Source organism: Vidua chalybeata, chromosome 7 (assembly GCF_026979565.1).
Source record: "Vidua chalybeata isolate OUT-0048 chromosome 7, bVidCha1 merged haplotype, whole genome shotgun sequence".
NCBI classification, from domain to species: domain Eukaryota; kingdom Metazoa; phylum Chordata; class Aves; order Passeriformes; family Viduidae; genus Vidua; species Vidua chalybeata.
Window position 1 is genome coordinate 21,141,208 of NC_071536.1, and position 24,223 is coordinate 21,165,430.

General features: G+C 36.9%; 1 protein-coding gene across 1 annotated transcript in view; it reads left to right on the forward strand.

Moving 5' to 3' along the window:
• The window catches only part of GRB14 (growth factor receptor bound protein 14), a 58,298-nt gene that overhangs the window by 12,769 nt on the left and 21,306 nt on the right, over positions 1 to 24,223 (forward strand). The window contains exon 3 of the mRNA XM_053948362.1: positions 20,225 to 20,381. Within this exon, the coding sequence (XP_053804337.1) occupies positions 20,225 to 20,381 (157 nt within the window). The remainder of the gene's footprint in view (positions 1 to 20,224; positions 20,382 to 24,223) is intronic.

Below are 24,223 nucleotides of genomic sequence, written 5' to 3' on the forward strand. Positions count from 1 at the left end.
GAGCTATATTATAGAATTTTGAAAACATGCTCCCACAGGAAATAAAAACTGTGTGCCTGAAAGGTAAAAACCTAATTGCAAACACTTGACATTTATCATAGCTATGTCTAGTAGAAAAGGATGTTAATTCCAAATGTTACGTAATTAACACTTTAAACTTGATCTCAGAAGTACTTTTTTATTTTATCAAAACAATCATAAAGACTTTGGACTGGAATTGGACAAAAATAAAATTAAATAAATACCTTAAACCTAAAGGATTAGTTCCTATGGATCTCTTGCTGCTATAAACTGAATGTAAAAGGAGTCAAAGTTAAAAGTGAACCTTTATTACCTGGCAAGGAAATGGGTCGTTTGATAATAATGCTGTATTTTAATTGGTTTATGGTTTTATTAGAAGCTCTTGTTTTAAAGCTAACAATGAAGATCAAATGTCTGTCTCTAAAGAAATTCTCTTTGTGACTTGGAATAAGTTTCTTATCAGTTTTTTTCCATCCTGTGTGTCTCAATCAAGGACAACAGGTTTTGAAATTTTAGGAAAATATTTACTTCCTATTCCTTGGCAGTATTTTATTACTATTTGAGAGCTGCTGGTAAAATGCCAATGCAATGCAGGTTTTAGTTTTTGGAGGGAGCTGTACTTTTTGTATTTATGGTGTTTGCTCCTCTTGTTCATCATCAGAACTTACTTCAGTACTACTGATTTTAGGATTTGAGAAGGGTGATTTAGCATGAAAAGAAATGCTCTGAATCTCTTTTCATGCTAAAAGATTTATAGATTCATAGATTCTGAAGTATCTCAGTGGTGCCAGAGACTTGTTATGTATTTGCCACCTGGAAAACTCTCAAATCAGAAAATCCCATGAAATAAATTGTTTATTTTTAACTTGTCATTGTACAGTTTCTTATGCCTTGGAGATGAGATTCTTTTCTAGATGCTTTGGGATTAATACAGAGTGTGCTCATTTCCACTGGGGAAAAAAAGCCCCTATAAATATGTTCTAGTGAAATTTAGTGTGGATTATTATAATATTTACCAAGTCAGTCCTGAATGCTTTTAGGACCTATACATCAGGTGTATGATCAGTAATATACTTGCAGTGACTACCTATGAAATGCAGCAGCCTGTATATTGGACATGTTATTGTTCAAGAAGCTATGAATACTTAATAGAAATAATTTTTTAAAAATGTCTGCAATCTTCAGCTACAAAAAAGCAGTGTTTTTGATAAGAACTGCTTGGTCAAAAGTTATAAAAGAAATACCCAATATCACAGTTCAAATATCTCTTTAATAATTTGGTGTACAACAGGAATATTGCTTAGTCATGCTGCATAAAAGCAGAAAAAAATTTCTGTTATTAAGTGCATTATGAGACCTTTAAAAATTATAGCTTGCCTTATTATTTAAGGAATACAAAATGTTGCCTTTTTTGACAAAGAAGGAAAGAAAAAACCCAGATTTCTTTTGTCAAGCCATGTTAATGAAAACAGATTTTTTATGCAGGTATTTGATACATAAAATAATTATGTGAATGGGGGTGATCAAAAACTTGGGTTCATAAAACAGTCTTAAATGTCACTCCTTGTAACATTTTATGTGTCACTTTTTCAAGCCTTGGTTGCAGTGGAAAGGTAGTAATTGCTTTACTTAAAGTAAAAGGGATGTTTTGCTTTTGCTTTGAATAAAGGTAGTTAAGAATCATATAATTAAACTCCATGGATTCATTAAATCTATTCTTATGTTCAGTTACTTCTCTGAAACTCAAAGATCAGAAGCGCTGAAGAATATTTTCCCTGGAAAAAGCCAGAGAAAAAGCCCCTGAACTGTAACCACTCAGTGTGAGGTGTTAGAATGCAGTCTTTAATGATTTGGTTTTGTTTTGACAGTAAAGACAAAGCTCTGAGTGATAGAAATGCGTGTTGTTCTGCTTATTTTTATAGCCAGAGATAGTGTGGGCATTTCCAAGGACAGAACACAAGTTTTCAAGCTCTTTGGTTGGTTGATTCCTATTTTGTCCTACCCCAGTGTGTTCTGTCATTGGCTTTGAATAGGACTGAATTCACATAAATGGAATGACATTTACTAGAGCCTTAGTCTTTGTGCTGACTCTCCAATATTTAGGTTATGAGGAATTAGGTTTCAAGAAATATTGCTAACATCTTTGTTCTGCTTCGTGTTATCACCTGGATGAAGGTTGGCAAGTTCTGTGAAAAGCAGACATGAATTTGTCTTCCAGAAGAGTAACATTGCCTGCAGTTATGCCAATAACTCTGCAGAAAAGGGTATGGCATTTAAATCACTCTTTTAATTCTGGCATTAGTATGGGTTGATAACAATGTTTAAACATGGCTGTATTTATTTTTTCACCTTTTCTTACATTCTTTAGTGTAATAATAATGTTTCTTTTCTGATAAATTTAGAAATTTTTGATTTCATTAAGTGAAATATGTTTGCTTATAACATATATTATGTGTCCATAATGGAATTTTTTTACTGGTGCTCTTTTCTCTGTAACTATAATTTTGTACTTTGTGGAGCAAATTATTTTTCTTATAGATGAATGTAGTTTTTAAAGTGTCATGATTGCATTAAAATATGCCTCTTTTGAAGGCTACGATACTGTTCTTAACAAAGGATTACTGGAGTCTGCTTCCACAGGTTTTGCATAGCCTTAAACACAATGTGCTTTGTCCTGACCTGTTCTGGCTAATGCCTTTATAGTGGATGGCCCATCATGTATTTTGGGAACCAGGGTGACACTGTATGGTGTTTTTCCATAGCCACTGCAGCTTGCCTTTTTTTGTTATCTCAATAAAAAGTGTAAGCAGTGCAAAATGATTACATCTGTGTGCACTAGGATTGCCTAGTGTAACTCAATGCATCGGGGGTATCTGTGAAGTTAAAAATATACACGGAAATGAAGTACAGAAATATGACTCTCTGCTGAGCCAGATATGTTAACTTATGAGAAGTTATTTCAAGCAAGTTGTAAGTTATTAATTAGTTCGATTTATATTGTAAATGTGTAGATATTTTTCAAAACCTCATTGCTGCATAATGTGCTTAACTCATTGTTAATAGACTCTTATGTTACTCAGTGGCTTTTTAATGTACCAGCATTGTGAAAAATGAAAATTCACTGAAATATTGCTACAGTTCTCATGGTTAAATGGTTCTTATGAGCAGTTTATGTGGAATGCTAGCATATATTTATGGCTTTAGTCCTGTGGGTCTAAAGAAGTATATAAACACATAACTTTTATTGATTTGGGATATATGGTAGTCATTTATATTATTTCATTGTTTGAGTTAGAGGAGGAGCCTGTGAACATAATTGGGGTTGATTGGTACAGATTAGATTATGCTGCTGTTTTACTAGCATGATAATATACTATTTTTCTGGTATAATAACTTTAACAGTTTGATACGTGCAAGATGTGCACAGTGTTAACATTGTGTTATCTAACAATTTGCAATATCTCTGTTACTCTTCTGAAAAATACTCATTTAAAAACTGTGGTTTAACTTCTCAGCTCTCATCCTCTCAATCTTGTGGTTACCTCCCAATCCTCTCTTCCTCCCCCTAACACCCCTTTAGAGCTCAGATCTTGAGTTGTCATAGTTATTTTGGTTTTATCTGGATTTTGTTAATTGTTTGTTAGGAGAGGAAGGTCTTTGTTCTTGCAGTGTGTAGTTGTGTTAGACTCCTCTGGTATGCACACAGCAGTACTTGGTGCTGTGTGGGAGGGGAGAGGTGTAACTTTGCTCAATCCAGCATTCAGAAGGCTAGGAAACTCAGTTTTAACTGTAGTGTATATTTCAGTGGATTGATTTTTATTTTTTTTGATGTTGAAAGATAATCATTCTCTCTGGGAAAATACAAGAGTTTTTTGACAAATTCACAGTAAGATAATTTTCTGCACATTCTCTCTCATTTTTTTTTCATGCTGTTATCAAATTAGCTGCCAACAGTTATTGGCTTTACTTCTCTTTATCTATGCACTTTGTAAGCCCAAAATAAAATTAATGGAAGCAGTAGGAGGAAGCAGCATAGGGTGTTGCCTTAGGTAGCTATTGGGTTGCACACTGTTTCATAAAATTCTTGAAGGCATGAGTCCTCACTGAGGTCTCACTCTGTGCCAAATTTAATAATCTTGTTAAGCCTTGTGATGGCTGTATCTATGCATGTAGAATTCCTTCTGAAAATATCTTTTCTCTCTGCAGAAGGGGCTTTGTTTCTGTAGCAATACCTTAATTTCTAGAACTAGAATACTGGAGGAAGGGAAGGCAGGAGGGTAGGCAGGAAAGAGCCATGCTGGTAAGGGTGACTGACATGTATGCATGTGTAAATTTGTTCATGTTTCTCATGGACATTCGAACCTTTGACTTAAAGTGGTGCAATTTCTAGTTTTTGTTGCACCTGAAGGACCTAGAAAAGTAGGATTTTTACATTAACACTGCATAGTCAAGAGAAGCTTAAGTATTAGCTCATTAAATACTGTATTTGCATATCAGTCATTACAAAGAATTATTTCTTAAATACATGGAATAGGTAATTGTGTAATAAGTCTAGTTTAATCACAATACTGCAAAAATTGCAAGATTTTCTTTTCCATCTCACAAAAGGTAAAATTTTGCATCGTCAATGTGCTAGTCTGATTGTTCTGCCAACTTCTTGAACACTTATGTTTTCTCATTTTCATTCAAAATGTCTAATATACTTTGTTCGAAGTTATTTTATACTTTCTGTTTTGAAGTCTGATGTGAAGTGCTTATCAAAGTTGATGTGTTTTATTCTTAAGTAATATATTTTTAACTAAAGCTACCAAGTCTTGTTTAGGTTCCAAGGGGTCTTGTAACACAGATGGGAAAATTAATGAACATGGGGAATTATATATATTGAGTGCTATCACAACCAGATTTATAGTATGTATAGATTAGACATATACTTAATCCAACTCAGAGTAAATGTTTTTATCTTTTGTATGAATAACTTCATACTCCTCTAAAAGTACTTAAAATATTAGATTTGAAAGGTTATAATGCATTCAAGACATTGTTTTACAGTCAAAGACCAAAGATTTCTTCAATATAAACACTCACAAGTCTATTAGATATGTTACATGGTAAGTAGAGGACTTAGGCACTTGATGTTGTATGCAAGGTATATAAACAGAGACTTGTAGTTTTTTTCCACAACAGCTGTGAACTTCATAACACACTAGGTCAGATGATGATAAAAAGCCTTGTTTACATAGTCAATATGTATTGCCGCTGAATATTTTTCCAGCAATTCTTGAAGAGATTATATAGTGTCTTTTAAATGGAAGAAATATTGATGAGAAAAGGAAGATGTGATTTTAGATTGCTTAAATCTAGGACTGAGCATGAAAATTTCAAGATGCTCTTGCATGCTTGTTCCATCTATTTTTCTGGCCCAAAATCACGTACTGCTTTAATCAACACTTATCCCTCCCCCAAGGAAAAATGGTCACTTAGGCCAATTTGTACTGAGAATTAGTAATGTCTGTCTGCAAGGCTAAGAGCATGAAAGTAATTTTTCTGTTTTGCATTTGGACCCCTAAGATGAAAGGCCAGTGTGCTAATCCAGGAATTTTACATAAGGCACTTTAAGTGACATGATAATGGTGTCATTAAATGGATACGTTTTATAAAATTACTGGATACAGACCAAGCATTCATGTATGAAACATCTCTTCATAAGGACAGCTTGAAAAATAGTAATTTAAAAATACAAAAACAATGCCAGTGCCCTTTTTGTCTTTCATGCAGTAATAGAAATAAAAGAAATACAATAATAAATAATAAATAATAATCCAAGACCAGGTTGGATGGGGCTTTGAGCAATCTGGTCTAGTGGGAACTCCTCATGGCAGGAGGACTGGAACTAGATGATCTTTAAAGTCCCTTCCAACCCAAGCCTTTCTAGGATTCTTTGATTCTATAATACAGTAGTAAAATGTTGCTGTAATACAGTAATGTAAGGGCAGCATCCTGCAAAGTTCTGAAGACAGCTGAGAGGTTTCTTAGAGATGGAGAGAGTGGGAGATGGATTTGAGTGGGCTTAAAGGCTTTTAAAGGCGTAAGGAGCAGTAGTCAGAAAAACTGTGTTGGTTGAGGTGAAAATTTTGAATTTAAAGTCTTTATTTAAAATGGAATATTTTCTGTAATAAATTATTGAGGGATCTGAGAGAAGGTACTGGGGATAATCACAGGTAAATCATTAGGATGGGTGTGACTGGAAATTCAGTATAGAATTACGTTTTAGGCATAAATTACTAGGATAAAACATCACAATAGGCTACTTCTTTATCTGCAGTTTGTTACAGATTGAATAAAGGTTTTGAGCCAGAAAAAGAGTTCAGGAAGGTTGAGAAGGCGGAATATATATGGGAATGGGAAGACACCCAAACTGAATTCAGAAGAATGGTAGTGTGTTTTTGAAAGAGGCTTATGTTTAAGCTTGCTAGAAGGCCAAGCTAGGATGTAGGCTTACAGAAAGGTCTTGCTACCTTTGTGTATCTAACGTGTGCTAAGATAGCTACAGTTTGTCTGGGGACATCTGGAATTCCTGCTTTCTTCTAATACAAAAAACTTTGTGACACTTGCTTTACAAGTATCTACCTCAGATCTTTTTTGGAGGGAACGTGCAACTTTCATGTTAACTCTGAAAGTATTAATAAACTGCCTGAAATTCAGTCTTCTGATGTACAGTACTTGCAGATACTAAGTCACCTGCTTGTGACAGAGGATGAGGAGAGGCTAGTGATTCAGTGATGGATGATAGAGAAGAAGGAGGGTGGCAGACCAACATTTTCTGTCATTGTAGAACAACTCTGGTTAAGTCCAGGAACTGTTTAGGAGAGAGCTACTGACAGAGCCTCCTCCAGGGAGGGTATTGCAGCCCTCATCCCCTTTTTTATTATGTAGGCCAAATAAATCTAGATCTGAAACTATTATTGAAAAGAATTTTAGGCCAGTTTTTGCACTGAATATGTACTCCTTATACTCAAGCAGGCACCTCAAAGTGGATTCTGGTATAGTCGTCTTATATTGGTTTACCAGTCGTAGTTCCTGCTTTGACTAGCATGAAACCAGTAAAACTTCCTTCTGTTTTTATTGTTTACAAAAATGATCCCACATGTATAAATTAAATCAAAATGGGACTAACTTTAGCAATCCCTATAGTTCACGTGCAGGCACGGAAAGGGAGTTTTTTGCTATCCTTTGGGATTCCAGTCTCTACAAGGAATCAGATTTTCTAGAGTATTTTGTACACAAAACCATCAATGGTCTTGAAGTTTAAAATGTAAAGCACTGTGCTGCATAGTTGCCATGAAGGGTAGCTAGAGATGTGTATGTGCCTATGAGACGGTGAGTATTAAGTGCACTGAGCTTTTTAAAAGTCTTTTAAAATCTCAGTGGTTTAATGCACTTGGCCATTAACTTGTCCTTTGTATAGTTTGACAAGGTTTAGTGGTACAATTAACGTTGCACTTTGTCTCCTCTCTGTCTTCAGTTCTTGAACAAATCTTTGATATGTTTTTTTCAGTTTCTTCTTGCTTTCTTTGAACATCTAACATTCTTCATACAGTAACCAAGGAAATTGGCAGTGTTTAGTGCCCTACTCTGATCATAATTCTCTTCTGTGGGCAGAAATCCTTTGGAAAAAAACCATTTTTTTCATCAGTTGAAAAAAGTGCTTGGCCATTTTCTAGCTCTGGTACTTTAGTTTCCTCTTGAATAAATTAGGTTTCAAGAAGTCAGAACTTGACCTTCAGACTGTGTTATCTGGCCTTCAAGTGTATCAAGAGCTACTGCTGAATAGCTATTTCTGCTAAAGTAAACCCCACACTGATTGTGCTGCATTGCTGTATGTGAAGGGAGAAACTCAACAAACGGCACACAAGGTGTTGGTGTAAGTCTTATGCAAAAGATCAAGTTTCCCTTACTTATATGTCTGTTACATATTACTTTCAACATGCATAAGCAAGTGCCTGAAAAATTAGAAAATTTTCTTTACTTTTGATAAACTCAAGCTACATCTCTAAATGCAAAGAAAACTCATCACATTGAACTAAGGAATTATTCATATTTAGACGTGCTTTCTTCCTCATTTTCATGCAGTTGCTATAGGTACTGCCCATGCCCCATTCTTCCTCACTCCTTGTTTTTCTGCCTGTTGGTCAGGAACAGAGGCAAGACCAGCCCAACAAAACAACAGCCGCCTAAGGACCTAAAGAAGTTATGACTGTTTTATCATGTATTTGGTTTCCATGGCAAGGTTTTGGTAACAGGGGGAGGGGAACGCTACATGGGTGGCTTCTGTGAGAAGCTTCTAGAAAGTTCCCTCTATGTCCAATAGAGGCAATGCTGGCTGGCTCCTAGGCTGAGCCCATCATCAACAGTGGTAGTGCCTCTGGGATAATTTATTTAAGAATGGAAAAAAGGTTGTGCAACTGTAGCAGAAGAAAGAGAGAGAACATGTGAGAAGAACAGCCCTGCAGACACCATGGTCAGTGGTGGAGAGGGAGGAAGTGCCCCCTCCAGATTCCCCCACAGCCAATGGTGCCAACATGGTAAGACAGCTGTGCCCACGTGAGACCATGGGGGTGTGGAGACCCTTGGAGGCCCCCAAGCCACAGCAGGTGAGTGCCTGAGGCAGGCTGTGACCCTGTGGAAAGCCCACAATGCACAGGCTCTGGCAAGACCTGTGACAAGAGCCCGTGCTAGAGTGAGTGCAGAGTGTGAGGAGTCCTCCCCGTGAGGAGGCAGGACCAGCAGAGACAATCTGTGATGTACTGACTGCAACCTGTGTTCCTTGTCCTGCTGCACCACTGGCAGGGAGGAGGTGGAGAAAGTTAGGAGTGAAGCTGAACTTGGGGAGTCAGAAGGGGTGGGGAAATGTGTTATAAGATTTAGTTTTATTTGTCATTGCCTTTTTGTGGTTTGATTGATAGTAAAACTGGTTTCCTCAAGTTGAGTCTGCTTTGCCTGTGATGGTAATTAGTGAGCGATCTCTCCCCATCCTTACCTTGACCCACAAGCTTTTTGTTATATTTTCTCTCATCTGTCCAGCTGAGGAGGGAAGTGATAGAGTGGCTTTGGTGAGCACCAGGTGTCTAGACAATGTCAACCCACTACAGATCAAAATGCCTCAACCAATACAATTCTGCGGTAAAACTGGACAGTTTAGCCCAGTTCCAGTCTGTCTAAGTCTCTTACATTGGTAGTGACTTCCTAAAATTTCTGTTTTGAAGTTGTCCGTATTCAGTTGCTTTCAACCCTTTATTTATATTTACATTATTTCAAGGCAACCAGTTTTTCACAGTTTGAAGTAGTTATATAAGAACAGATTTACTCTGCTGCAGTACAGTTTATAATGTGCCTTGGGAGCAGTACAAAGTACAAAGGTGAGTCAAACTTGAAGTTGCACTTTTCAAGAATACACATCCACCTTCTTGACCCAGAGTTGTTAGGCTCTTGGCATGTATCTCATATTTCGTCACAGTTCTCGTATTTCATCTCCTTTTTCTGGCAGATCCACATGGCTCTCTTGGACTGCTGACCAATATCTTCACTAAAACTCATGCTTGGGCATCAAAAATGATATCTTGGGGAGACGTCTTTAATTCCTTTCTTTCCCATGCTTTGCACATCCCTGCAGTTGCAACTTCTTGTAGCTGGTGTTTTTGCCGATACCTTTTTTATTTGGCACCACTAAAATTCAGATGAAGGACTGAGACCTGGGAGGAGGTGTTCAGTTTACATCCTTAATGCTTTTCCTTTATTTTCTACTAGAATCCTCTTTTTTTCCCTCCACTATTCTTTAGTGCATTCTGATTTCTTCACAGTCTTTTCATCACTCTGTTGCCTATTGTATCATTTCTACTGACGACCTTTGCCATAACATAGTGTTGTGATTTTTTTTTTAGGCCACTTGGACTGCTTTTCTGAGATAGTCAGTGCTGTCCTCCGAAAGGTTAGCTATTAGATGATATCTAAACTGAATAGCAATTGGAGCCCTCAGCTTGTCTTGTATTGGCCTGAAAGCCAGGCTTCAATAGCTCATCATACCCATCAGCTGCATATGCAAGTCCTCAGTGTTGTTATTTTTCCTTTGGTCCTGTTGATTGTAACTTGTTGGATTGGTGTCTGTCACCGTCTTTTTGGGTATCCTGCTTGACAAGACTTGTAGGATGATCGTAACAGAAATAAAATGCATATATTTATGGTAATATGAACATGGCTTGTGTGTGGGCAAGCGAAGCAGCAGCCAGACAACCCAGCAGACCTCTGAATGCAGGGTATCACAACAAGTGTAGAGATGGGAAATGTGCTGCTGGCTTCTGTTTTCCTGTGTGACTGAAGACTGCTCAGTCTACGTATCTCATTTTCATTTTAGAACAAATGATTAGAGATAAACATCATCAAAATAGACTAAATTTCTGAAATTATCACCCCCTTCTAACTACATCATCCACTTATTATCTTCCTTTTCAGTTGTTTCAGTCTGGTGCACTTGGTGACTAATAGACTTTTGCCAACAGTTACAGGGGCTGGTTTCCATGCCCAGATGTCCTTCATCTTTTTTTCTGTTCCTTTAGGGGTTTGGATTTGCCAACAAAACCTGCTGACAAATCTAATAACACAACAGTGTATGGTTGAAGGTTTTACGTGGTTTGAGTAGGCTTACTACATTTACCGCAGGATTTACTCTTTATTTGGATTTTATGCTTTGGCCAGAGGGAACAATGCTATGTGAATAACATGTTCAGAAGTGCTGAGAAATAAAATTTTCTGTCAGAATACCTATTCTACAACAGTTAAATCTTGTTCTTACATTCCACTGATGACTAGAAAGAGATACTCAGAGGTGATAGTACTGGGCTGGAAGTATGACCCAGCAAAGCAAGTTTTTTTGTCATATACCAAGTGGCAAAGTATTTCAGCATTGTAAAGCAACCATTTATTACAGCAGTTTACCCTTCATGGCCTTTGTAATATTTGTTCTGGACATTCCTTGTACCACTCCAGAAATACAGAGAAAATTTCCGAACTGTATCTCTAGCTAAAAATCTAAACTTTGCTTTGTCTTGGAGTCAACATGATTTTCTCCTCTGGTGACCTTCAGGGGAATACACAGTTGATATAGTTGATAATAAAGGCATTCTTCTCTTTAAAGCTGTGTTACAGTTCAAGCCAAAGCTTCTGTTTAAAATGGCCAAAGTGAAAGAGAGTTTAAGAAAAAAATCTGTTCTCCTTTTTTTTTTCTTGTTTAAAAAATCTATTTCAGGACTGCTGCAAAGGAAATAGGAAGCTAATTGGTCTCTTAACAGTGTTATTCAAAGACTTGGTCTTCCTCAGCTTTGCAAGAGATCTGCTCTACTGAGAAACCAGCAACATGGTGTGAAAAACCTGGTAGAAACAATAGGTACTTCTTTTTATAGCTGATATCTCTTCAGAAACATAGACTGCAGCCAGAACGCGGCAGTAACAGATTTGCTTTCTCTTGTACTGGAACACAGCATTCTATTTATCTCTGACAAGCGAAGGATATGTTGGACAAACTGCACTATTAAATACAGAAAGCCTCATTTAAATAATGTTAGTGCCTTGACATAAATAGGGACAAGCTATACAAACATGAGGCTGATAACATTTTGCCCTCATCTTCGTTGTACACAGAATACAAAACCCAGTAGTATACAGTGGCTTTGTATTTAAATTTCTTTCTTCCTCTGTCTTCAGACATGACTCATTTTCTGTTTGACAAACTTTTTGTTTTTTTAAATGAAATACTAAAGTGCCTTCTTAAGTCAGATTCTTTGAATCCTCCAGTATGATTGTTCCATCCCTCTTTTTAAGTCTAGTTAGTCTAACTGCATGTTTTTCCATCTGTCTGTGGTAAGTGCATTCTAAATATTGCTGTTGTATGTAGAAAAATGTAAACCTGCATATTACTATTAAATATATAAAAACTATTTAAAGCTGGGATTTGCAAGCAGTGTGGAAACAAAGGGCTGAAGATAGTAACACCATAAGTTTACTAATAAGGCTAATAAGCTGATCACCTCCACTAAATTAACTTTTCATGAAGAAAAGTTCATGTGAACGTACACTTTTATTAACCTGAATAATAAAATTTGGTCTAAATATTAATCTGTTTAAGTCAAACAACAAGGTTTTTGAACCATTATCAGAAAGGGCTTGGCTTGAGGGCAAAAACCCTTAGCTATTACCAAGGGGATTTTTGTACCTTGCTGTTTTTTTTTAGCAATCTTCTGTGGATTTCATGAGAAATAATAAGGTAGCTGTGAGTGAAAAGAATGGGTCATAAAGCATGTACATTTAGCCTAAACAACTGAGCTGTGTTGGGAGGACTGTATGAGCTGAACTCTGTGAAAGAGCATTGTGATTCCAGCACCAAGAAGTGGTGACGCTTGGCTTAAGGGGGAGCCTGTGTACACTTACTGTTGGATTACATTATGGTCTCAGCTGAGTTTTCAGATTACTTTCCCTTGTATAAAGAATTTTAACCAAGTTTCACGGAAATTTCACCATTAATTAATTTATTTTTAGTGGCTAGGAAGGTGTAAAACTCTCTTTGCCTTCCTGATCATCCACGTATTGGGTTTAGATGAATTGAAAAGCCATGCATACTGTGCACCGGAGTTGAGAGGGGACCTATGTTGGATTAGCTGTCTTTAAGTGGTAGGCTTATGAGAACAGGAATAGGGATCCATTTACTTTTCCCTGCACCAAGAAGTTTTGCAAATACCCTTGTGTCAATGTATACAGTTAACATATAACATTAATAATATTTTAATGAAAAGTAACTAAGTAAAAAGTAATTTACTTTTATCGTGTCTAGTAAGACATGGTTCTTCCATTCTGATTTAGAGGGTTAATATGAGTAAGAGCCTAAAATTACTTGACTATAGACAGCTATTCTAAAAATGAACTGTGTATTCCAAGTTTATCTTTATTTTGTAGTCTCTTTCTTCATAACTGTTTAATTTTCATTATAGCTCTTCTTTTGAAGAACCTGGGAAAAGTTTTTGATACCAGTCAGTTTAAACTGCATTACCCCACTGAGATTTTTCAGAATTATGATGGTTACTCTAAATCACTCTAGGAATTGCTATGAACAAGATGGAAAAAAAAGTTTTCATAAATTTAAGGGTAGGTTTTCTTCTAGGGAGAGGCAGATTCAGGTAATGTTAGTTGATTCTTTCTTAGCTGCCTGGTGATAGGCACTGGTGACTCATGAATTTGCAAAGTGATATCCAAAGTTAATCTGCCACAATGGCCCTTGGGCTTTTCCACTTTTTCAGGTCTGAGCAGAACTTTATACTCAGTGCACAGCAGATGAAGTGATAGATGGAGCCTAAGCCTCCATTTCCACTGGTGCTAGGCTAGGCTGAGGTTTGGCATTTAAATGCTAGACTGTGTAACCTCCTGTTAACTATTTACCTTTTTATTTCCAGTGTTCCCTCCATTTAAACAGACAATTTTATTTCACCTGTAAAGACTAGATCTGGGAAGCTGTTCCCTACCCATTGTGAATAATTAATGCAGATAAATGATTTAGCTTCTCTGTGGTGTGTTTATGTTGTATAAGTGCTCCTTTGACAGCTTAATCATTTGGCAAGTCTGCTAATTTTCATTCATTTCTGATGTTCCATGGATGTGTATTATTTGAATTTTTTGCTGATAATATTTAAATTTCCTCACAACTTTCTAGTTATTTACACACATCTTAACAGTTGTATTTGAAGTATCTTTCACTGGCTTTGTTTGGAATCTCCATAGTTTGAAAAAGATTTTTGGTAAGGTAGATTAACTTGAGACTCTATTTAAATAAACCATTTGATCCACCCCTACATTTCCTTATAAATAATGTGCATTCTTTTTAAGGAGTTTATAGTGGGTTTTATTTCTGTAGATCCCTTGGTATTTCTTACTCCTGATTTGGTCCTTTGTGGTAATGGCTGTTGATGGTGATAAATCTTTCACTTTTAATCTATTTATTACTGCCATTCCTACTTATGGGATGTTGAACTTCACAGTGTTGCTGTTGCTATTTAATTCTTCAATTATTGTAATTTTTTGGGCCAAGTGTCATCTAATTACCATATAGTTTACAAGAATCTCACTTTCTGCTCTAAAAGTAGTTGTAGTATGAGTTAATTGTCCCAACACATGGCAGTGGCATTTTCTAGACTTTGCCTTTTTGCTCAGTTTTATGCAGGGAAATGAAATCTTCTGGAACTATTTTATTACTATGTATAACTACGTTTTGTTTCTGTTGACCAATATTGTAAAATTGAATGTATCAAAATTTCAGGATTAAGTAATGGTTATTTGCATTTTAGCTTCCCTGTTGTGTCTTTCAAACTCTGTTCCTCTTCAGTTTTACTGACGATGTCTTTGCCGTGATTGCATGTCATAGTGTCCTCATTCTGCCATTTTTTCCAGTATCATGATGTGATTGTCATAACCTATGTTTGAAAGAACTTCGCTGGTATATTTTTACACATAGCCTATTACAATTTGGAGATCTGCATAATTTAACCCCCCTTTTTATAATACAACATATTTACACATCTAAAGCAGCAGTCAAATGAGTAGGTACAAGTGCTTTACCAGTCTTAATGAGTTCAATCTGTTACCTTGTACAGAAACAGATTTCACTTCCCCTGCCCCATGTTGTTAAAAGCAAAACTGAGGGACTAATGCTGACTTGCCCAAAGTCAGGTGGCAAGTATGTCTTTTAAAAGTAAGAATTGGACATTTTGCCTGTAGGTAATATAATTTTTGTTACTTCTTTGCATTGCTATTCAGTTTCTATTTTTGGTGTAATATTGTAATTCCTGGGATGGTCATAGGTGGTTGGATTAGGTAGGGCATGGAGTTTGTACCAGGAGTGTGTACCAGAGCCACAGGGCAGTGGCTCTGTGGGCTGCATCATACAGACAGTTGCCATAGTGCCATAGTAAATATAGTGCCACAGAAGATTATTACAGGAAATAAGTAGAAATTGTTTTAATTGATAAAATATGCATAATGGTAACATGAAATTTAACTATATTTTTAATACTTTCTATAAGAATATTTAGGTCTAAAAAAAAGCGTTTATGTTTTGAGGCAACAAATTCATTAATTGCCAGAGAAACTGACCTTGTCCATTATCTTACATTGGAATAAAGGCTGGAAATTAACATTATTTTTGGTCTTTGAAATCTCATTTTAAAAAAGGTTAGATTATGGAAAAAGTATGAGGTTTCTCTAGGTTGTGGAAGGAGAGGTAGACAATTTTCCTAGACTTTGCTCTTCCTTCTTCGCACTTTGGTTTCATTGCAAGAGACAATATAGGAGCTGTGTTCCTTCTGCCTCTTGAAGCTATACTGTGTTCCAAATGAGAAGTCAAGACGTGTACAATTAGACATTGTATGCACCTTGTTTTAATGACAGATGTAGATTTCTGGAAACTGCGTGAATCCTTTTGGCCTGGAAATCTTCCCTTTGGAGGAAATACTGGAAGCTGACATTTTAACTGTAGACTGGGATATTTTAACAGAAAGTCTTGCATTCACAGTTGATAAAGAAGACAGTAAACTTTACTAACGTGCTATTTGTTTCTAACAACAGTTGTACTTAACCTCTTAAATATTTTTATGAATGCAGAATTTTGCTGACTCTCACTAAAACCAAGACAGACTATTGCTAAAAGTCATAAACCAGTTCAAAATGCTACAAGTTTCCAAGCACCTCCATTGTAGTTAAAATACACTCCAAATTCCTCTACCCTTTGCCAATATCAATAAGCAAAAAATTTGTCTAGCAGGCAGAAGGGTTGGGAGTTGGAGAAAAAATGCTGCAGGCAAATAGCCTGATTGTTAAACTAGAGAGAGGGGTTAGCAGAGTATCAGGCCAACATTTCAGGAGAAGTATGACACACTGGAGTGCAAGACTTTTCAAAAGCGTGGTTTTGCATACAATAATTGTGCATTTAACAAAAATGTGACTGAAATTATAATGTAAGTACAAAAATGTGCAGTGTTTTATTTGAGGGGAAGGGGGGGAATAATTTTAGAAAACATAAGCTAAAGTTAGGAGCTTTTAATCTTTATAAATAAAAGAGGCCTGTTTTTTTTTTTAAAGGTGCTGACTACCGACTGTGTCAATGGCTATACAGAAGCATTAAGAATCATATAAATGTCAGGTCATATTGGTGTAGGCACCTAAATATGGAATCTGTGTGCTAGTGGTTCTTTTTTATGTGGGTTCTACCTGGCTTTTTTCACATGTTAGGACTTTGGTTTGAAATTTTAAATTCCTCAGTGCAGGGCATATGTTTGTGCTGTTTCTGCAGATTGGAACTTCCGAAACAGATGGCATGAAGATTCTGAAGAATCAGACTTGGACACCCTCTCTTAAAAGTCTATGAACACATTATTTAATTATTGTAGTGGAGATGACGGTTGAGTGGGGAAGAAGGCTCGGGGGAATAGAGTCCAGCTTTGCTTCTCTTACTCCTCCCTCCTCCCACACTGCTTACCTTATGTGCTCTTGTACTTATTCTTTTCTACAATTGCTGTTTTTTTGCTTCTTCTGGTTACTTTTAGTGCAAAAACTAGGGTCTTCTTTCTGTTTTCCCTTGTTAAATATTTAATTGTATTTTTCAACATTTATGTTACATTCTGAGTTCATTTGATTAGTGAAAGATAAAAAATAATATATTTCATTTTGAAGCAACATTTCTTATAAAAATAATTTTTGGAGGGATAAAGATGCATTGCAAATAATTCTGGGATCTTGGCTGGTTTTTAGTATATTGAAAAACTGAAAGAGGACATGTAGGAATGCTGTACCTCCTTGCCTGCTCCCATAGGCAGTGAAAATGATTAATGCTTGTCATGCTGATCTTGGTGTTTTCCTCTTATAGGAAAATCTTGGAGCTGCTTATTTCTTACTTCCAGTGACTTAAATAGAAGCTATTGAGGTGTTTCTTTTTCTAGCCTTGGGAAGAACTAAAACCTCCTTGTATTTATAAACCAGACCGGAAAGAAGATTTCAGTGCTGCCAAGGCAGGTTTTTCTGCTTGCTAATAGGTATAGTCAAAGGAAGTGAAACAGCTTGCTTTGGAGCAAAGTTTGAGAGTGTAGGGTAATGAAAACTGTAATGAGACCTTGTTCTCAATTAGCAGCTCTTTTCTTGTGTGCTACTTCTCATAAAAATTTTTCAGGGAAAAAAAAAATGGAAGAAAGTGGAAATGACTGGCCAGTCAAATACATGATGAAAACCACTAATAAAAGTAAAGTGATCACTCAAGCTTAATAATTTCTACAGGAAGTCAGCATAGCTTCATCTTTAGCATAGCTCTGCCACCCTTTAATTCTCAAAGCATCCTCTACCTCTAGGAAGGGAAGTATTGCAACATATTTCCAAGGAAAAATGGGATTTTGTATTTATCCTTTTTCATCGGATCCATTCCCCTTGGAATAAGTACATTCCCAGCAATCTTACAGGAGACTTTGCTTCAACACAGCACCAAGTGCATACTGAGCAACTTCTAATAAAAAAAACCCTCAAAGATCACTCTAAGTGATGAGATTTACACCAATTTGTTACGCAAAATGTGTGACAGAAGTTGATGAGAGTCTATTAGGTGACTCTTCTCTCCTGTTGCATCTGAATCCCTTGCAAGGAAGAGAAAAAGGTTACAGCATTTCTGTTTTATAAGGTACCTCATCATAGGTGTGAGCTGGGGTAATGTGTTCTTCTAGACTTGAGCAGGATTTATTTCCCTATACTGAGAAAGCTGAGTGAGAATACTCACAGAGAATATAAACTGTTTTTTTTCCCATTGTTTTTTTTGTTGTGTTTTGTTTTGTTTTAGCTGAGCTCCAGTAGTCCAAGGCCACCTCCAAGGCTTCCCACTCCCTGAGCTGAATAGCCACAGGCAGCTCATTATCATGACTTGTGTTGCTGTCTCCAGCATTTTAAAAACTCTTTTTCTGTTTCTCTAGCAATAAGGGTGAAGTCATCTGCACTGCGACTCTTAACCCTTTTAAAAAGAATTTCTGTTAAAATATCCGTCAAGAGCCTCAGCATGGGCTGTACGTGCTCTTGCTGTAAAATAAGCTTATCACTGAACTTGATGAGTGCCTGGGGAAAACTGCAGTTGTTGCTCTGTGCCATGGAGTCCCTAGCCAGCATGCTCACATGCATTCCCACCCTGGCTTTAGTACGAGAATATTAGGAAACAGAATAGAATATTTCAGCTGGAAGGGACTTAGAGCAATTGTCAATACTTGGAAAGTTACTTCAATTCTTACCTTTGCTTTCACCTTCTCTACTGTCTCTCTGCTTTCTGGCATTTCAGCCTGTAAAATCCTTTAGGTTCAGCCTGACACAGACTTGCTGGACAGACTAATGAAGCTGTCTATGACCTTCAGTGCTGCCCAGAGCCTTAGGACCTCTTTTAAGGTGATGGGACACTGTTTCCTCTAGTCACCCCTATAGCCCTCCATCCCATTCACAGTGCACCCTGCCAGACACGTCTTTGGATTTCATCTTTGAATCATTGTAAATATTGCAGGAATTTAAATGATTCATGCTGGTTTATCCTGAATGGCCAAACATCATTTCTGTGTGACTGGAGTAGGACCTTGTGTGGAACCAGGCTCTGCTGCAAGCAGCCTGCATTGCTGCTGGTCTCTCTTGCTTAGCAGTGGGGACACTGCCAAAGCATAGACATCTTACAGAACCAACCAGAGCTGTCCCCCATGGCTGCTTTGGCAGTATTAAATTCAGTAGCAATGTGGTCTTTTTGCCTTTTGTATTAAATGGAAATACTGGGCTGTAGCTTAGGCCCATGGAAACATTGGATCTTCTTTCTCTGAGGGCTGCTATTTCCCTTGAAAGTCTCAGCTTTGATTCATGAGTAGGGAGAGTTTTTTCAGCACTTTAGGAGCATGAATTTAATGTTTGCCATATCCTGAAGATTGGTGTTGTGGCAAGACTGGCTGAATATTGTGTGGAACTCTTGACCTGTCAACATTTTTTAGGTTCAATATTAAAGCAAATTATCATAGACTTCATGCTCATTTAATGTGCAGGGCCAAAATTTGGAACCAAACTTCTTTATCTCTTTAATTCAACTGAAAAAATAGGTTTTTGTAGAGGAGTAAGGCCATCAGTGTGCTTTAAAATCTCAGTGTGGTTTACAAATGGAGTCCTTTTTCCTTGATCTCATGTTCGGAGAACATGAGTGAGAGGACCTATTTTTTCTAAAATTATTTTTGGATTTTTTGTGTTGGTGGGAAGAGGCAGTTGGAGTTTCTTGTTCACTTTCCTACCAATTTCAGCAGAAACCAGAGAGGGAGCTGCCTTGACACGTTAGGGCACAATACATTGCTGCTTGTTTATTAGATGCTTGAAATGAGCGTGTATTCGGTAAGGCAGCTGTTAAGAATGACTGACAGTAACGGGCTTGTTTGTCTTTAAAGTGAGAACTTGTATCTTGCTGTTTAATGAGGGGTTTACAATGGTATTTAGGTTTTGTGCATAAATTTCAAGAGAGTTTTGTCTTGCATTCTCATGAATATGGATAAATTCAATAAACTGAGAGAAGTATTTTGTCAGTTAAAAGCATCTTGGGCACCCTTTAAACTGAGGATGTGTGTGCAAGAACTCCAGTTCTTGCTTGTCAAAATTTGAAGCCACTCTGTAACATCTCCTGTTTTATTGTCTACAGAACTGTGAGCATCTTGAGTCTGATGGCCATTCTCTGAACTAACTCCTTTATCAAATCTTTCTACAATTCTGCAGTCATAGAATTCTTGAGTTTCACCGTTTATGCTGTGTGGTTTCATTATCAGCTTACTTGAGAATGTACATTTTCACTGCATTTATTTATCTCCCCATTAATGCTTTTTTAAAGCTAAAGCACCAAGCTAACCAGTGTCCTGTGGCCAGGGATATCCAGTCACCAAATTTAGTAGTGGAATATGCTTTCCTTGGCTGCTTTGTTCTCAATTATGCCATTGCACTAGAGAGGAATGGCTGTCTTTCATGTTGCATTCTGTGTGTGTGGGTTCTTGTCTCAGTCATGAAGCTGAGAGAGCAACACATGGAGAAACTGAAGCAAAGATTAAACTTATGGATATTTTAGAGTTTTTATTTATTGCAGGTAATCAAAGTGTATAGTGAAGATGATACTAGCAGAGCTTTGGAAGTACCAAGTGATATAACAGCCAGGGATGTGTGTCAGCTCCTAATATTGAAGAACCACTATGTTGATGACCACAGCTGGACTCTCTTTGAACAACTTACCCACACAGGTTTAGGTAAGACTAATAATGTATAATGATATGATGCTAAATAAGGTGTTTGGTTTTCATTTTCATATGGAAGTGCAATTCTAATAGAAAGGCTTGGAAGCAAAATGATGGGAAGTTTTGTGTGAATTTTTTTCTTTTGGGGGTTGTTGGTTCTGATTATTTTTGAAAGCATAGGCATAAACTAGATTTTTTTCATGGTATATTTGCTTCACACTGCTTGATCTGTAAGAAGGATTTGGAAGACACTAACAGTTAAAGTTCTCACTGCAAATTCTTTCTTCTTGTACCTTGCTTTTCTCTGGCAGTTCTTTCTCTCTTATAGGTGGTATCTCCTGCTTATCTCTAGAAAGACTTGGGTTATTTTCATTGGAAATAAAATTCTGTTTGTTCCTAACATACCTTAGTGAAATATCTGACATCAGGGACAGAAAGAGGTTACACAGTGCTATTTTATCTCTACTATAGGACTCGGTTTTCAGAAATAATGTCAGAGTGGCCGGTCAGTATTTTCCTTCACTACATTCAGTTTGGCTATATTTATGGTGAACTCAGGGACTGTGCTGTTTAAAGGGAAAACAAAACCATTCCTCTAAACTTCCACATAGGACCAGTGAACTGTATTGAAGCCATGCCAGGTGTAGTATTTTAAATTTCTGGTAACAAGATCTAAAATTCTTTCACATCATCAGTGTTTCTCTAGTGTAGTAAAACATCTCCTTTTCTGTTATACAGTTCAAAACGTGTAATCTGTGGTTTCAAAATATAACGTCTGATCTCTGTTCCTTTTTGAAGTGTATAGGTGTACTTTTGCAGTATAAAAAACATAAGGCAAATTAATTGTAGGGAGAAAGGGATGCTTGCAGAGATGTAAAAAAGGAAGAATACAGAAAAGACTTTCCTTAGCAAGAGAGGAGTTTAGAAGCCCACTGCTGGAATGTAATATTGAACTGAATCTCAAGTTATACAATCTTACTTGCTTTTACAGCACAGTGTTTCAGTACTGTGTTGTGTATTCTTTTGATAGGAGATTATGCTAGAAAAAATCTACTAGAAGACAAATGCCAAAGAAATATGGTGATAATTTCATATCACTCAAAATTTCCATGTTATTCTTGAACTTTGGCACTGTACTAGAGCTAAAAAAGGTAGTACTTCTGCAACTTCAAGGGCAGTTCCATCTGCTAGTGCAAAGTGTGGCTTGAAAAAGAGGATGTTCTGGATGCCTTCCTGCATTCTAAAATACATAGAAAACTCCATGGAGTTCTTAATTCTCCAAAGAGACTGTACTGGTACCTGGTAACTCCAGTGCTGTTGATTTTAAAAAATATACACATCACAGACAAAAATCAAACACCCCCAAAAACATTTTTCCTGGCTACTCCCTCTCTCCCCCCCAGATATTGAAATATGGCTAAAAGCAATTGTTAGAGTCCCTTTCTTTCTCTGGATGTATCTAGGGAATCCAGCCCTGTGCATTTGTTGAAAATAAACTTGACTGTGCATCTCTGACTCAATTATGTTCATCAGCTATATTTGAAAGATGAACTACAAAAGCTAAAACTATTTTTTCTGCCCTTTTATACTCCTTTATCCTATGAAGGCAGACACAAACATTTTTCAAATTTCTTTTCTTGTTTTGTAAAATTTCAAAGGTATTTGTAACCTTTTGTACTGAATGCTGTAAGATGCTGTAAGATGTTTCCAACTCAGAGTAAGGTCAGAATTAAATCTGGGTCGAGTTTGAAAATGACTGCTATAGAAGAAGAGGTAGCAAAATGGCTTTAGAAAACAGTACTATAAAACCAGAAGAAGTTTTCTGTATTTTGTAGTGTAGCTGATGTTCAAGTAGTGTAGTAACTATTGAAGAAGATGCCTTTGAGCAACCGTGCCAGAACAATAGCGGCACTGTTTGTCCAGATTTCTGTATTTGCACAGTACAGTTTTTGACAAGTAGTGCATTTTCTTCCATCTGGAGGATTTCTTGGAAGATTTCAATATCAAATAAGTAGTGAAATTGATTTTCCTAATACTCTGATACTCTGGAAATTACTGAAGACCTTCATTCACCATGCAGCCTTATAATTGCTCCAGCTGCTTTCAGTGTAGTTCTAGAAAAAGGTGAATGCTTAATTTTACAAGTAAAATAATTTCCTAGATGATGAGGTTGGCAGTTTGACATTACTGGCCAAAGAAAGGAACAATTTGAGATATCCCCTATGTATTTTTAGAGTACTGAATGATAATGGAGTTATTTTAACTGGTTTAGATCTGGTTTTGTTAGAAAGAAAATCTTGACTTGCTTTAAGTATATTCTTGAGCACTGGAAGAGTAGCTTGAACAAATACTTTTCAAATGATGAGTTAGTTTGGGATTGTTTTCTCTTTGTTACTGTTGTATGTTTTACCCATGTAAATTTGGAAAGTCTTTTTCATCTCATAAGTTAAGTGAATTGGTATTGAAAGGAGAAGTGCTGTGAGAAAATGTGTGTGTCTATGTAAACTCCAGGATTATGTGGATTAATAATTCATCCATCAATTAGTGAACATTTTCTTTAAAATCTAACAGCTGTCTGAGTACTCCTAATTTAGATATAATTGCATGAATCTTAGTGAGCTGAGCACAGTGTTCTACTTTTAATCAAGACAGACATTAATTACATCACTGGATTGTGCCTTCATTGCTGTGTGAGGTATTTGCTGAGAAGGTTTAAAAAGGAAAAAATCCCAACAAAACTCCTACCTAAAGCAAAGCATAAACCCACAGTCTATATATTTCAGTTTTCACAAACATATATGCCCTTGGGTGCAGAGCTCTATTGTTGAACACTAAGGATGGTTGTGTCCTCACTGCTGCTGCCTTGGCAGCCAGGAAGCTCAGCCTTCCTCCCCACCTCCCCAGTTTTGCAGTAGTGGGGGTTCTATTTCAAATATCTGAAGTTCAGCAATTCTTGCAGCTCTATAAATCAATATATTTCAGAACTGTGTCTTTCTGGTATGTGTTCTTTTTATCCTAACATATTGAATTCAAATACATTTTTGAATGGTTTTCACAATGTCTAAGATCATTGAAAACAGCTGAAGTGTGCCTAAATTTGGATGATGCCATGTCAACCCTACCACCAAGTACCTTGGTGCTGGGAGTGCCATACCCACTGCAATTCCTCTGAGCAGGGCAGGCTCTGAAAACAGAACAGTTATCCATAACTGCTCTCCTTTGTAAGGGCAGTACTATCTTCACACAGAAATTTTTCCTTTTCTACTGAGAAATTTTTCTGCTGGCTGTAAACAGTTTTCTGTTTGTTTCTTCAGCTGAACACACATGTTCTAGGGCTCCTCTTTTGAGTAGAGGGTAGTGCCTTGGCCAGGCCTATCAGTATCTTTCAGTCACATTTGATTTCACTCTGCATTGTTTCAGGTAGTCTGTGAAGGCTGGGAAGGCTCATAAAGCACTACCCGTGCAATAGTGCTGAACAATGTCTATTTTTTATTTAGTTTAAATTTTTTCCCCACTGGGTGGCTAGAGAAGAGGCTTTTTGAAATGTGTTCTATCATGTACTCCAATATGAAATCCTTCATGTGCATTGAATACTTTGCATAGTTAAGGAGGCTATTGTGGACTGTAGCAGGTGCTCCTCATGTTAGAGACAGCAGTAATAAAAGAGATGACAGAAAGGGAGGTAGAAACTCTCCAGTCGAGTTGGAAGATAAAAATAATCTACCGAAACTGAAGGGCAGCTTTTTCATGTCACCATTTAGGGATTTGATTACAGGGCTGTTTTTTGGAGGGCATTCAGTGTTTCAGTTCCTTCAAAAAAGTAAGTTTACTCAGTTATAACATATTTTTTGCTG